Source organism: Cucurbita pepo, chromosome LG14, assembly GCF_002806865.2.
Source record: "Cucurbita pepo subsp. pepo cultivar mu-cu-16 chromosome LG14, ASM280686v2, whole genome shotgun sequence".
In the NCBI taxonomy this organism is placed as follows: domain Eukaryota; kingdom Viridiplantae; phylum Streptophyta; class Magnoliopsida; order Cucurbitales; family Cucurbitaceae; genus Cucurbita; species Cucurbita pepo.
In genome coordinates this window covers 6621-22526 of record NC_036651.1, presented here as the reverse complement: position 1 = coordinate 22526, position 15906 = coordinate 6621, and the positions used below count along the sequence as shown (strand labels likewise).

At 36.6% G+C, this 15906-nt stretch overlaps 2 protein-coding genes across 3 annotated transcripts in view; both read left to right on the top strand.

Annotated features, from left to right (window-relative positions):
* The first annotated feature begins 2413 nt into the window (after positions 1-2413).
* On the top strand, positions 2414-3557 carry LOC111810424. Of its 2 annotated transcripts, none has more exons than XM_023697129.1 (2): positions 2414-2538; positions 2906-3557. In XM_023697129.1, the coding sequence occupies exon 2, from the start codon at positions 2929-2931 to the stop codon at positions 3364-3366; it is 438 nt and encodes a 145-aa protein (XP_023552897.1). In that variant the 5' UTR covers positions 2414-2538; positions 2906-2928; the 3' UTR covers positions 3367-3557. The 2 variants fall into 2 exon arrangements, with proteins under 2 accessions (XP_023552897.1, XP_023552898.1); XM_023697130.1 differs by having other exon boundaries at positions 2423-2538; positions 2744-3557.
* A 772-nt stretch (positions 3558-4329) lies between these two features.
* Positions 4330-15906, top strand: part of LOC111809923 (probable cytosolic oligopeptidase A) — a 17347-nt gene continuing 5770 nt past the window's right edge. Inside the window, exons 1-12 of the mRNA XM_023696396.1 lie at positions 4330-4770; positions 4958-5125; positions 5527-5650; positions 6724-6762; positions 8465-8489; positions 8555-8711; positions 8832-9062; positions 9132-9222; positions 10003-10124; positions 13959-14066; positions 14136-14381; positions 15164-15309. Of these exons, the coding sequence (XP_023552164.1) occupies positions 4375-4770; positions 4958-5125; positions 5527-5650; positions 6724-6762; positions 8465-8489; positions 8555-8711; positions 8832-9062; positions 9132-9222; positions 10003-10124; positions 13959-14066; positions 14136-14381; positions 15164-15309 (1853 nt within the window). The 5' untranslated portion in view covers positions 4330-4374. The remainder of the gene's footprint in view (positions 4771-4957; positions 5126-5526; positions 5651-6723; positions 6763-8464; positions 8490-8554; positions 8712-8831; positions 9063-9131; positions 9223-10002; positions 10125-13958; positions 14067-14135; positions 14382-15163; positions 15310-15906) is intronic.

The window sequence follows — 15906 nt, the reverse complement described above, 5'->3', positions numbered from 1 at the left end:
AAAAAAAAAACAAAAAAAAAAAAAAAAGAGAGAGAGATTAAAAACAAAAACAGAAAAGAATCAGCTCTTTTTTACTGTTTATTTGATTTTGAAGTGTCGGTTAGCTCGGAGGCAAGTCAGCCACCACCGAGTCGCCATCCAAAACTTTCCATTCCTGCTTTTGGTTAATTAAACACGGAGTTAGCAACAAGTGGTAAACAAGCGATGCCTGCTTTTTGTAGTGGGGAAGCACAGGAAGGCATAGGAAGCCCACGAATCAGTGGGTTATAAAATTACAAAACAGAAAGAGCATAATGAATGATAGAAGAAAATTTTTGTAATATTTGTTTGGGATGTGGCAATTGCATGAACCAACAAAACGTCACAAAAATGGACAACAATGCACAGGAAGGGAGGACACTCCGGGTAACAATCCTAGAAGCATCATTTTTGGGGATTCTTTGGTGGAAAGTATAGCCTCCTGGAAGAAAAGTTTTAGTTTTCCGAGGGACAAAGACTAACCCACGTGATGTCTGTCCTTAGTGGCGTCCATGTGTTCTTTTTGCCTCCTTTTCAGATCCCAGTGAGGCTCTGTTGGGCAAACGGTTGCATGGTTCCTGGAGAATTTGAAAGGATTTGTAGCTCCAACCAAGGAGCACACGGTGTGAAAGTTCAATAAGAGCTTGTATGAAGTGAAACAAGTATCGAGTCAGTGGTATAAGAAGTTTCACTCTTTTATGTGTTAGAGTGGTTTTTGCAGGAGTGTATTGTTACTTTAACAAATGCATTGATTCTAATGTGTCTCTACCCTTGTATGTGAATGGTATATTGATTACCGGATCTAGTCCAAGAGAGATAAACCATCTGAAAACAAGCATGTCTTCGGTATTTAAATCCAAGATGAACGATGTTAAACTTAAGACTGACACTTTGGCAAATTGTCTTAAATTGTCAAAAAGACGATCTTCTAAGACAGTTGAGGATCGTGAGCACATGACATTAAATTCCATATGTTTCTACAGTTGGAAGCTTGATGTATGTTATGGTGTGCACTAAACTTGATATAAAATATATAGTGGAAAGTTTTAGCAGTTACCTGGTAAACTCCGGAAAAGAGTATTGGGAAGCTGTAAAGTAACGAACATTGGGAAGCTGTAAAGTAACTTTTGAGATATCTAAGAGGTACATCCAGTATTTTACTTTGAATGGCAATGACAAAATAGTTATGCTAGGTTTTGTGGATGTTGATCTTAGTAGAGATGTAGACTCTAGCAATTGCATATCCAAATATATCTACACTATAGATAGAACAACAATGAATTGGATTTTCAGGCTTCAAAACTGTGTTACTATTTTGATGAAAAACTCGGTCTATAATTCAAAGACAAAACACATTAGAAGACAATATCATTTCACTAACAAGTCAGTGGAAGAATGTGACGTGTATTTAGAGAAGATAAAGGGCGCAAAAAATCTTACAGACATATTGACAAAGTGTGTTGATATTGGAAAATTGAAGTTGTGCAAAGTCTTAGTGAAGATATTGATGATGAAGAGAATCTCTGGAGAATAAAATTTTTGGTCGACTTGATCAGTTTCGAGAATTGTTAGGTCATGGAACTTGAGGTTTACTTGTGGCTTAGTTAATGATCATATAAATAGTTATGTAGATTATCTATATTCTCCCTAAATGTATGCACTTGAAGTTATCAATATAAACTTCTGGTCATCGTGAAGTTTACCATCTCGATGTTACATATATATTCTTCTTTGTGTTCTTCATATAGATCGAGTGCGTCAGTTGTGTGATTCTAACAATGAATACCATATTTGAAGCCACCAAGAAGACTATGAGAAAAGCCTTCAAGATGAACATCATACTCAATTAACTCGATCAATAATCGACTGCAATCTTTTTCTGACTCAAAATTCATAAGAATGGTGAGTTCGTTGTGGCATAAGAGAAGCATTAGATTGGTACTTCCTAGCTATGGTGTCTGTACGGTGAAAAGATGCATCCATTCAAATATGAAAAGACACCGATTGAAGAGACATGGTAAATCTAAAAAGTTAGATTCATTCTCCTACCTACTTATTTTATGAATTTGCATTTATGAAGGTTGATGCATGGATTTGAAAGGTTGTTGGCTGAATTTAGACTACATCATCAAGGGTTGTGGGCTTTCATGAATTTAGACTAGCACTCTTTGCTTTTTTAGTTGGAGATGGAAAGCCAATCTCATTCTTTTAGGAGTTGATTTTTTTATTTTTATTTTAATTTTAATTTTTAATTTTTGCTATAAAATAAAATTTCATTTAAAAAAATTAAGTCTTTCCTACTCCAGCGACTAACGACGTCAACCCCATCATCAGGGACTACGAACTCTCCTCTCTCCTCTCTATAAATACGCGTACCCCTTCCCACGTATCTCTCCTCCTATTACATTTTTTGTTCTGTTACCAAATCGGAGGGATAGGGAGAAGAGGGAGTGCGGGAGTTGATTCAGAGGGCCCTTTCTCCATTCTTTTTCCCATACTTGGCTTGGCCTCTCGGATCAAGTGAGTTATTTCTGTTCCTTTTCTTTTTTTAAATACATTTTCGAGCACCTCATAGTCTGTTACCCTTTTTGGGATCTTTATCTAAACATTCATATATTTTCTGTTACACTTTATTTTTCTATATATATAATGTATATTTTGTAAGCGTTTTTGCTGTACTAAATATTTTTGTTCTTTTCCCCTAATCCGCACATGGGCTTCTTAGATCTGGTCTGAAATCGCCACGGTGTTTACGATATGTTGAATTAAGGATTGATGTTGTGGTCTCCGGGGTTGGGATAATGTCAATTATTGTGCTCGCCATCTGTAGAACAATCTGGCGGATTCCTGTGTTTGACAGTTTTGTATTTTGTGTTGGGATGTCCAGAAATTTTGGGGCAACACCGAATAATGGAGTTAAATGGGAAATCCATGGTGTCAGAGGCTGCAAATGTTATTTATCTTTCAACTATTGTGGGTGGAGATGGGGAAGTAGTTGGTCACAAATGTGATTGGAAATGTGAGAATGAGCATGTGTGTGGTAATATGTATCGCTGCAAACTGACAGGAGTGACTCACATTTGTGACAAAAACTGTGACCAACGAATTGTGTATGATAACCATACCTCACTCTGCCGTGCAAGTGGGCAGGTTTTCCCGCTTACACTCACAGAGGAACAAGCAATCAGAGGCATTCGCAGGAAGCTTGATGCTGACAATTCCTCCGTTGATGACTTTGGTTTCAAGCGTAGGCGGGATGCCCAGTTTCATCCTTCTCCTTTTGAGAGATCTTTCTCTGCTGCCCTCCCATTTTGTAGTCGAGTTGGAGACGGCATGGATATGAACTAGATTTACATTTGAATAATTTCCTTGCTGTTTGTAGGAACACTTATATGTTTCTAATCTTGTTTAATGCACTATGTAGCTGACATTAGATTGACTGTAACAGATGGGATGGAGATCTTTACATTTCTATTTACTACTTCCTTACCCTGCATCTCTTTCTACAAAGTTGATATGCAGCCAGGTTTTTGTTTGCATTCACACCGTTGCCTCCTACAGTTTGTGAACCAACTATACCTTGTGCCAATGTGCATTACAAGTGCGCCTAGCTTTACAATCTACTTTTAAATCAACTTCCACAAACTTGTGATCCATAACTCTGTTCCTAATTTGTAGATAAATGATAGTTCTTGGTATGCTTACTGTAATATTTGTGTGCTACAGGGACCATGGACACACAGATCGTTTATAAAATGCATTACGAGTCGTGAGTTTATGCAAGGCTAGGATGCAGATTGAACTCGTATTTGATATAATACACTAGCGTTGATTCCATATACGGTCCTTCATCCATGCAATCCGAATTATTGTCTTCGTTCACTAATACAAATGATTTTCTCTTCCATGGCCGAAAACTTGTTATTTAGAGTTCACCATTTATTCTCGTTTTCCTACTTCAATCCACATACTTAACATTTTTTTAAAGTTAAAAAGATATTTTAAAAAATATTTATATTGTTTTTGTGTATACATATTAGTAACTTTTCAAAATTTTGTGTCATGAACGTGTTTGGTTTGATGAAATTCCTATGTTATGTATGTGGTGACGTTGAAGATCACTAAAATCAATGATATACCTGAAGAGATAAGGAGAGTGCTAAATTAAGAACTTCATAAATAACTTACCTAAGATTCAAGCATATTTAGGAAACCAATTAATAGATTAGGATTAAAAAAAAAAAAAATTAACCTGGGTTGATAAATAACTCATCTAATTGAGTTTTCCCACATCCCAACCTCAAAATTTAGACAAATAGAGCGAGGAAAATGAAAATGAGCTAAGATAGGGTAAAAATGAAGATAAAGAGTTTGGCATTGCAAGCTCTTCTTATAGCCGGCTTGTTGATGGCGTCCCGATTTACACTCACCGCCTCCATCCAACCGTTTCTCATAAGAACGTACTCGCTCTCCGTTTCCTCTCCAAGCCGTTTACCAAAATCACTTCCCTGCCCCCTCTGGTCATCTTCCTTCTCCTTCTGCCTTCACAACCTTCACAACTCTGTTACCTCCTCTTCCATCCCTCACTTCTCTTCCTGTTCTTCGATTTCTGTTCCGTCAATGGCTGCTTCTGCCGCCCTGGATGAAATTCCGCAATCCAATCCTCTCCTCCAAAATTTTTATTTTCCGCCTTTCGATGCCGTGGAAGCTAAGCATGTTCGTCCAGGAATTCTTTCGCTTTTGAAGACGCTCGTATGCCCCTTTCCCTGTTCTTAGTTTCCCTCCCGTCGTGCTTTATTTTATTTTATTATTTTTTTCTTGGCTTTATTTGTTTACCTTTTGGTCTCTGATTAATCTTTTGAGTTTGACTTGCCTTTTCCCTTTCCTTCTTTAATTGGGTAACGCCTTCGGGTCGATTGTATGCATGCGGGAATTTTAGGAGGGTGATTTGGAGGAATTGGAGCGAACGGTGGAGCCATCTTGGTCAAAACTGGTTGAGCCATTAGAGAAGATTACGGACCGGTTGAATGTGGTTTGGGGTATTGTCAACCACCTCAAGTCTGTTAAGGATACTGCTGATCTTCGGATCGCTATCGAAGAAGTCCAGGTATATTCACCATTTTTGGAGGAGCGTTTACGTTGTTTATATTGGAGGTATCAGTTGAGTGGGGAGATCTAAGAAATCATCAGCATAATTTCGAGTGTTTTTAGTTTAAAAATTGTTCGTGCTACATTTTGAGAACGATAATAGAAATTCTTCAGCCCTCCCTAACTGATTATTGCCCATAAAATTAGGACAAAGTTGGAGCAAACCTTGGAAAATTATTCGTCATTCAGTTGACCAAGAAAGAAATAAATAAACCAGCACTAGAAGTTACTGTGGCAAAATGTCCATTATGGCTTGTTGGGACTTCCCGACTTTACTAATTAAATCTGCTTTTGGTCACGAGACTTGAGTTATCTTACTCATTTCTTCTACAATACTAATGTTACTTATTGTGGCTGCAGCCGGAGAAAGTAAAATTTCAGCTTAGGTTGGGGCAAAGCAAACCCATTTACAATGCTTTTAAAGCTATTCGTGAATCTCCCGAGTGGAACACATTCAATGATGCTCGGAAACGCANAATCCACATACTTAACATTTTTTTAAAGTTAAAAAGATATTTTAAAAAATATTTATATTGTTTTTGTGTATACATATTAGTAACTTTTCAAAATTTTGTGTCATGAACGTGTTTGGTTTGATGAAATTCCTATGTTATGTATGTGGTGACGTTGAAGATCACTAAAATCAATGATATACCTGAAGAGATAAGGAGAGTGCTAAATTAAGAACTTCATAAATAACTTACCTAAGATTCAAGCATATTTAGGAAACCAATTAATAGATTAGGATTAAAAAAAAAAAAAATTAACCTGGGTTGATAAATAACTCATCTAATTGAGTTTTCCCACATCCCAACCTCAAAATTTAGACAAATAGAGCGAGGAAAATGAAAATGAGCTAAGATAGGGTAAAAATGAAGATAAAGAGTTTGGCATTGCAAGCTCTTCTTATAGCCGGCTTGTTGATGGCGTCCCGATTTACACTCACCGCCTCCATCCAACCGTTTCTCATAAGAACGTACTCGCTCTCCGTTTCCTCTCCAAGCCGTTTACCAAAATCACTTCCCTGCCCCCTCTGGTCATCTTCCTTCTCCTTCTGCCTTCACAACCTTCACAACTCTGTTACCTCCTCTTCCATCCCTCACTTCTCTTCCTGTTCTTCGATTTCTGTTCCGTCAATGGCTGCTTCTGCCGCCCTGGATGAAATTCCGCAATCCAATCCTCTCCTCCAAAATTTTTATTTTCCGCCTTTCGATGCCGTGGAAGCTAAGCATGTTCGTCCAGGAATTCTTTCGCTTTTGAAGACGCTCGTATGCCCCTTTCCCTGTTCTTAGTTTCCCTCCCGTCGTGCTTTATTTTATTTTATTATTTTTTTCTTGGCTTTATTTGTTTACCTTTTGGTCTCTGATTAATCTTTTGAGTTTGACTTGCCTTTTCCCTTTCCTTCTTTAATTGGGTAACGCCTTCGGGTCGATTGTATGCATGCGGGAATTTTAGGAGGGTGATTTGGAGGAATTGGAGCGAACGGTGGAGCCATCTTGGTCAAAACTGGTTGAGCCATTAGAGAAGATTACGGACCGGTTGAATGTGGTTTNCCGGGTTGGCTTAAGGAAAATAAATTAAGAGAGGTAAAGCTGGGTAAGGCTCTGTGGGTCATGGGCCCAAAATGAAGGGAGCTGATTACGAGTCGGTTTGTGTGGAGTTTGGGAAAAAAGACTCACCATGTGGGTTGGATTGAGGCTTCCAATGTCTTCATTCTCAACTTCTTTGTCTTTGCACACAACAACACAGTTTCATCATTTTTGCATGGGAACCCTTAAAATCCTTGGTTTGGGTTGCATGGATAATGGGTTGAAAAGAATCACCCAACTTTTATCTTTGAATGTGTCCTCATCCTCCTTGTTGTACATGATAACCCAAAAGGTTTTGTCAATTGATTCTTCTCCCTTCTTGACATCAACAACTTTGTTTAGCTATAGGTCCGATTCATCTTTGTCTTTGGTCGCATCACATTCTTTTTGTTCTTGCACATTTCTTTTCGGTGTCTTTCTTTTCTCTTCTCCTTCATCATGTGAATTTTTCAGAATCAATCTTTAGAATCTTTATTAGGAATCAAATTGTGAAGAATACATGAGAGAGCTCTCTATTTATAGGGAATTCGAGACCAAACTAAAAATTCAAAATTACCAAGGATATTAAAAGAGGATTAATCAAGAATTACCCTAATTAACCTTATTCTCCTACATCAATTCTATCCACCACCCCCCCCCCCCCAAAAAAAAAAAAAAAAAAAAAANCATAAGGAAAAAATGAGGGTAGGTGGAAAGGAGTAAACAATCCTCCTCCAGAAATGGGATATTGTACTTCAGCCAATGGTTGCCAAAAACTCCAATTGATCTACCTTCAAATTTCAACAAGACGCCAAAAAAGAATACCACTTCAAGCCTAGGTGTTCTCAATCTCATAGAAGAAATTAGATTGAGATTCTTGTTGCATTGTACTAATCTTCCAAAATTTCCAAATTCAACAATATTTTCTGCATTAGAAACCTGCCACTATTGACCCCAAGCGATACAACAATATTCTCCTCCACGTCAACTTCATGGTTCTATGGTTGTAGCTGGAGTATTTCCAAATTGAAATTTTCTTCCACAATAGTAAAGAGTTTCCCATACATAATAAAATTTCATTATCGTCGTCAAATAATTTGAAAAATGCAAAAGAAATTCAATGAATACATCATTTGAAGTTATATGATTGATGTTCTTCTTCGCACAGATTTTCTTCAGTGCATAGGTTCTTTTGGTTTGTGATTTCGCTGGAGGTTCTGTACACATTTTTGGTTGTGATTTCTTGGACACTTTTTGTACTGTAGATGGGGAATAGTGTTCTTCAAATCCTTTGCTTCGGATTGGTATATTTTCAAATTCGTTCCAGTGCCTCAATCCATCACCATTCTACTGCTCATAAGCTATTTTCGTCCTTTTACTCTCCTTCCTGACTTTTCTCTCTTTTTTGTTGAATTTCTTGTGCTTCCTTTGAAAGCGTTGTTGTCGGCCATAATTTCCATCATACTTACAAAAGATGGTCATTAGTTACGGACTCTTTCTTGGTAGACGTCTGATTGTTAATCTGTCCCGAACTGCTATACAGTATTTGTTGGAATATTGGTAGAATCAAAACTTCAATGTGAATCTTGATAGTTTCTTTGATAAAATTGAGCATGAGCGACGCTATGACATTGAAATTCCTCTTTTGAATCACTTAAATCAGAATTCCAGCACCGTTTTGGAAGTATTTTTGACTTTCTTGCCTATACCAATGACTGTAATATTTCAAGAAAACAATTCTCGAGAGAATTGGAAAGACAACTAATCCTAATCTTAAATAATCATGGATTTGGCTAAGATACCCCAATTTACCATGATCCTACTACATCACAGGAGCTGGAAAGGTTATCTCATAAATTTGATGAAAATGTTTTGGATGCAACAAAGAAGTTCGAGAAGTTAATTGTTGATAAGCACGAAGTTGATGGATTGCCTTCTACTGCGCTAGGAATGGCAGCTCAAACAGCAGTTTCCAAGGTAATTCACTGTCAGTGATGTGCTTTGATTAAGTTATCTTTAAAATGGTTCAGAGTTTTACAGCATCAATTTGATGTTTGAGTCTTGCCAATTAATCTTTGATGTCTTTATTCTCATCAGGGTCACGAAAATGCTACTTCAGAAAATGGTCCATGGATAATTACGCTAGATGCTCCGTGTTATCTTTCTGTCATGCAACATGCTAAAAATCGATCCTTGCGGGAGGAAGTTTACTATGCTTATATAACCCGAGCCTCTAGTGGAGAAATGGACAATACATCAATAATTGACCAAATTTTGAAGCTTAGGTTGGAGAAGGCTAAGATTCTCAATTTCAATAACTATGCCGAGGTATGTTACGTATGGATATATTGTTTTTTTCCCAACTTATTTTTGCTTAGATGAGTTGTAATTTGTTAGGTTAGCATGGAGACAAAAATGGCTACTGTTGAGAAAGCAGAAGAGCTTCTTGAAAAACTTCGTAGTGCTTCCTGGAATGCTGCAGTTCAAGGTAGGTCATTTTTGTTTTTGTACTCCTGTCTATGTTTTGCTTCTGGATCATATTTTTTTTTCTGGATGTTTATGTTCACGTGTTGATGTTAAATTAGCCTTTGATGGCTAACCTTTGGTTTCTCCGGTTTGAGGGGAACTGGAGGGTGTTCAAAGGTGACAATTTCTTGTTCAAGGTACTGTGGGACTCGATTAGACGTTTTGTATCTATCAAGTGTTCTCTCTCTTGGCTCTCTAGTAATTATGATCTTTTACATATGATGAACAAGTTGAGTTCTTTTTATAATCCCGTGGTCTTGTGGGATATCTCATTTGCCCTCTTTGTATAAGTTTTTTTAGCATTTCTAATTGTCCTATAAAAAAAGAAAAGATGTTAACTAATTATTATATAATGTCATACTATAACAAAAAATCTTTGTATTTTTCACAAATATAAATAGTTCTGAGATCATTGTAATCATTTCTATATATTTAGTCATAGCCGAAGGTGCATATAACCATTGAAATTCTAACTACACTGTAATTTTTTCCTTTTCATTTCAGGAGTAGCCTATTAAGATATTCTAGCGCTTACATCTAAAACTAGTTGTTTAACCTGAAGGGAAGCACATTCTTTGGAATGAGTAGTCTTGTTTATCCCTTACTTTGGAATGAATATTTTTTGTTTTTATTAAAAAAACATTATTTTTCAAACTGACAAAACATTAGAAGTCAATTTGTTAATACTGAATGTTCCTGCTGGACAAGAATCTGAGGTTCTTTTTATTTGTGATGCCTATAGATTTGGAAGATCTGAAGGATTTTTCCAAAAAACAAGGTGCGGTAGAAGCTAATGATTTGAACCATTGGGACATCAGCTTTTGGAGTGAGAGGCTCCGGGAGTCAAAGTTTGATATCAACGAGGTTGGATCATTGTTTGTCTCTATTCCTATATAACCTGCTGCAATATCTATCATTTTAATCTGTCCAAAATTGATGTTACTATTTTTCAAAGTCGTTTTGCTTGCATGCATATATTTTTGTTGCGCTGTCAGGAAACAAATTTATTGATAAAATCAAGAAAGGTACAAATGGAGATGATGCAGAAGTTTCTTGAAAGTGAAGGAGTTCACAGAAAAGCATCCTAGTTGGCTTGAATTAATGACTACTGTAATTACAAAAAGAATCTGGATAGAGTTTACTAGTTGCCAGCTTTTGGTAGGGCTAATTCCTAATTATCCTATTTGAAAAGTTGTAGGGCTTTCCATAGATATCTCCTACATTAAACCATATAATTTTTGCCTTACCCCTAAAGTACTAGTTTGCAAGAGACTTCAGGAGCCGGTCTACTTGTCTATGAGAAACATATTTTCATTTTGGTTTAAACTCTGCAGTAATTTTGATCAAATCTGACAAACTCTGCAGTACCTCTTGATTATTCTTGGTTTTCAACTAGGGTTTTCTGCATGCAGCCTTTTGTTGTTGAGATTGGTCTTTCAAACTCTTGTGGAAGTTTTATATTAACATAGTTTCCTTTTGTTTTGTTATTTTCTGGTTGTGGAAGTTTTTCTTGGTTCTCTTTAGTGGTTCTTCTTGTGTTGGTTCTATTTCAATTTTCACTCCCTTGTGGAGTTATTTTATTTTATTTTTATATATTTTTTCCTTTAAGCATGATGAGTCCCTTCATTTATTCAATACAAAGTTTTATCCCTAATTCAAGGAACTTTTTGATGGGAGACCTGGTAATGAAAAGCAACATAGAAGGAACTACTTGGGGTAGAGGGAGAAGATTGCCGTGCCTAAGAGAGGCAATGCAATTTTTTTAAGCATGGTTAATAATACCATCACCATGCTTTTTAAAGAATTTTGTTTGGAGAACTTTGATGTTCATGATTTCTTTTCCTTGGATGTGTTATGTTATCCCTACCCCTACTCCTAATTTTTTTAAAATTATTTTAATAGATGAAAAGATACCAAATCCATGAAACAACCTCCCAAAAGGGAAAAAAAGAAAAGACAGCAGCTAAATAAAAATGGGCTAAAACAACGGGGAACTCTAAAAATTGCTTTCGTCACCTTAGCCTTTAGCCCTTTGCCTGATCATCACCTCCCAAATGGCTTGCAGCTGTTTGACTACCATCACTCTTGGCCAAGTTTAGGGTGAGAAACGACGTTGGGATGTAATTGCAAAAGAACTGACCCCACACCACCACTGTCTATCCGCCTCCACATCTTCTCCCCGAAACCACATTGCAGCCTCCTTTATTGAAGATCAACATTGCTGCCTCCTTTATTGAAGATCAACATTGCTGCTACCTCCTCCGTTGAGCAAAACGCTGCTTCCGAAACCCTTCATCACCAGTATTCTACCCGTCGTGGATCTTAGAGTCGTGTCGTTGCCACCTCCTCTGTCGAACACCACATTGTTGCTGAAACCCTTCATCATTGGTTTTCTACCATCACAAGCCTCAGAAAGTGTTGTTTGGGGCTTATGAGTTGGATTTTAGATAAACAAAACGACCTAATCGTGAGAAGTATGAGTAGCTTTGAAACTTCCCGTGGGTTTTCTTCCATGAAACATCCTCACAACCGGTGAGCCCTAAACCCTAAACTTCCTTAGGGTTTTCTTCCATGACGCATCTTTACGATTGGTGAGCCCTTTCGACAAGCTCCTCCGACGAACAGATCACCGGTGACGATGGTTCTTGTGTGAAAAAGCCATGCGAATATTTCGACCTTCACAAATAGATTACTGGCAAGCCCTTTTTGTCTGCCACGATTAAAATGCATGATTACCTCCATCACTATTGAAGAGAGAAAGCAGCCCTTTCCCATGATTAAATGGCTACTGAACGGTAGTACCAACAATATTTTGGATTGATTTTGAGAGCCCACAACCCCATCGAAACTAAATCCGAGCACCTACGAAATGACACCTCCAGTTCTATGAGATCGAACTAAATTGAACACCAATCAGCAAGGATTTTGAATCGTTTTGGCCAGAAATCATTGACCGCACCACATCAAATACTTCAGAAATTCAAAACCATCATTAACAAAAGAGCTAAGCAATCAAGCTAGACGACATATATAGTGGAACAAGAATAAAGCTATCAAAGATCACTCGAGAGAATGCTTTTTTCCTATCATTGAATTGAGACTTTTTTCAATGGCTAACAACTTCATATTAGGTACTATTGGCTCCATTGAGCCAAAATTTTTTCAAGGAGAAACATTTCTCGGAACTGATAATTTGGATAGAAAAACTCATCCACAAGGGCACTATGACTGAAATCTCTTTGCTTCATGGAAACGATGGTCTTAATAAGTTTTTTATTCAAGTGGGCGAAGAACGAAAAGGTTCAATAACTTTCTTCAACCTCATTGAAAACTACTCCTCGCTGCCCACCAAAAAACCTGACCATCAACCAAGTTCAAGACCCCAGAATAGAAGGAAGAGCACAAACATCTTTCTGACCAACACTAATGCGCTTTCGTAGAAAGCACTAAATCCATTTGGTGGGGAGAGCCTCATTCCACCGCCTTAGATTACTGATACCAAGTTTACCCAAGATATGAGGAAGCTTACCCAAGATATGAGGAAGCTGAGTTATCTTCCAATTCATGTTATCTATGTCACCATCCTCCTGTGTAGCTTCCAAAAAGGGTCTCTAAGAAAGTTTATCTAATGCGTGAGCTACCCTGATGGAAGATGAAACAAAGGTAGGTAATAGATAGACATATTAGATAAGAGTGCTGTGAATTAGAGCGTGCCTTCCATCTGTGGAGTAAAAGATTATTTCTAGCTATGCAATTTGCTGAGTTTTCTAAATAACATGCTGGCAAAAGAGAGGACTTGGTGGATTACCACTCGAAGGAAGATGAAAGTAAGTAGAGGGTAAGAGAAGATCCTGCTTTGCAACCAAACTTTGATGTTTCAGAAACTAAATCCTCAACAGAATATTAATTCCCAACTACTCACTCGTGCTGAAATTAACTTTAATCCCGAGGCTATTCAAAGGCTTTGATCAGGCTGAAAGATTGTCTAATGCAGTAGAATCCAATGCAGAGAACAATAGAGTATCTATCTGCAAATTGGGAGTGATTATAAGACTAATTGCTAATTCAAATAAAACATTAAGAACTTAGTACATCACTGGGAGATCTTTGGACTTCTATCCAGATAAATCATTCCCGGTTTGCTATAGCATATTTATTTGGAGAGAGAGAATTCAAACTAACTTTCCATTTATCTGAATGTTCACTCTTCTGGTGGAACACAATCTCTTCAAATAATTCGTAGTTTGTTCCAGAAAGGTAAAATTCTTTCATAGACTTCGTCTACTGTCTCCTCATTAGTGTCTACAGCACATTCAACTTCTTTAATGGGATCATCATGTATTTGGGTACATATGATATTCATTCATCATTTTTATTTCCACTTTTCACTGAAGTTTATCAGACCATATTACTTATTCGGTAGTTTTCATTATTTGACTATTGTGTTTGGAAGAACTTGTAATCTATGCAGTTTGTTTTAATTCTTATCTTTCCCTGAATCCTTTCAATAAATGAATTGTTCAATGTAATTTTAATCCTCGAAGTTCATTATATTATACTACTTTCTGGTTGTTTTCATTAATTGACTATTTAATTATATTGGATTCCACACAATAAGGCTTTAGTTTTATTGGATTTTGCATGCTTCATTTAGTTCTGTAGTTAACACCGCATGTCTTTTAAACAACTTATTTACAGGAAGAACTACGACCATTTTTCTCCTTGCCAAAGGTTATGGATGGCCTTTTCAGTCTTGCAAAGACACTTTTTGATATTGATATCGAATCAGCTGATGGTCTTGCTGCGGTATTTATCCCATTTATTTCATCTTATATACCCTACTTTGTATCCGCTTACTTGGCCACTTCTCTGTAGGTTTGGGATAAAGACGTAAAATTTTACCGTGTGAACAACTCTTCTGGAAGTCCCATTGCTTACTTCTATTTTGATCCATATACACGTCCATCAGAGAAAAGAGGAGGTGCATGGATGGATGAGGTTGTTTCACGAAGCTGTGTGTTAGCACAAGATGGTGCCCCAGCAAGGTTGCCCATTGCTCATATGGTGTGCAATCAAACACCACCGGTTGGAGAAAAGCCTAGTTTAATGACTTTTCGTGAGGTAAGGCTATTGATTTACTAATAATTGCATGTGTCTTAGGGATTGAGGTTGAAGTACATTTTATGTGCTTTCAAGTAGTCAACACCTTGCTAAAGGACATTTGATCACAGTATGTCCTCTCTTGCTCTCCCCCCTCCTCAATTTCCTTTAACCCCACACCTAGTCCATGTGCTACTAACTTTGCTCATGGCGTTACTCATCTATAATATGCTTAGTTTTGTTGGAATTTATGTGTTAAAATTTCATAATTAATTATTTAATTTTTAATAACAATTTTTATTATTTTATTTGCAATTTAATGTTATCTATCGTATGAAAATCGATGGTTATTAATGTAATCTTGAGTTAACATACAAGAGAAACATGTTCAAGTAATAACCTAAATGATCTATAGTATATGGATAAGGTAGGTGCTTTATCCTGGTAACACTATTGGTACTGCCTACTTTATAATTGTTACAAATGATTTGGTCCAAATCTGGAGACATATGAGTAGGGGTACCCTATGCAATGAGTTTGTATAAGATTGGACCACGAAATATTTAATCTTTCTTTTTAAATTCGTTAATTGAGAAGATTAATATTTCACATGATTAGTATTTCAAATATTTCATAGAAGATTTGTGTTTGTTGATTACAGGAGTTCTCCAATATTTGGTTACACCAGATATATATTCTTCAATGAATCTAATTGTTTGGAAGTCATTTCTTATATAAAAGGATCTAAATTGTTATTAAGCAACCTTTGTCATTCCTTCTGAAGTGCTTGACATCTTTTACAGGTAGAGACAGTATTCCACGAATTTGGTCATGCACTTCAGCATATGTTGACAAAACAAGATGAAGGTTTAGTTGCTGGTATTCGTGGGATAGAATGGGATGCTGTTGAATTGCCATCTCAGTTCATGGAAAACTGGTGTTATCATAGGTAAATTTGTTAGTTCTATGTATCATAATTCTTTTTGAGGAAAATGGTTAGACTTAGGTTGCATTTTTGTCCTTAGCGTGGTGTAATTCAAATGGGAGGAAGTTTTTTTTTTCAAAAATTAAACAAATCTATCCTTGGTTAAGAGAAGAATACAAAGAAAAAAAAAACATACTACAATGAGTTGAGTAGACTGGTAAGAGACAAGTAAAAAGTAGAAAATGCACGAGATAAAGAAGAATGACTTGTGAAGGGAATGCACGAGATAAATGCACGAGACAAGTAAAAACTCAGGAAGGGAATGGGAAAAAGAAGAAGAAACATAATATGATTTTGAAGCTTATACAATCAAATGTGAAGGACCAAGAAACAAAAAAAAAATCCAACAAACGAGAGCTCAATTTCAAAGAAACCTTAAAAAACAACCACAAGAACCGATGACTTGAACCAAAAATAGAAAACGTTGGCCAAAATCCTTAGGCTAAGCTGATGACTTATAATAAATTTAATTATGTTGATACTTTAATATAGAGCTTCTTTTTTACCTTTTTTTTTTTTTTTTTTTTTTTTTTTTTTTTTTTTTTTTTTTTTTTTTTTTTT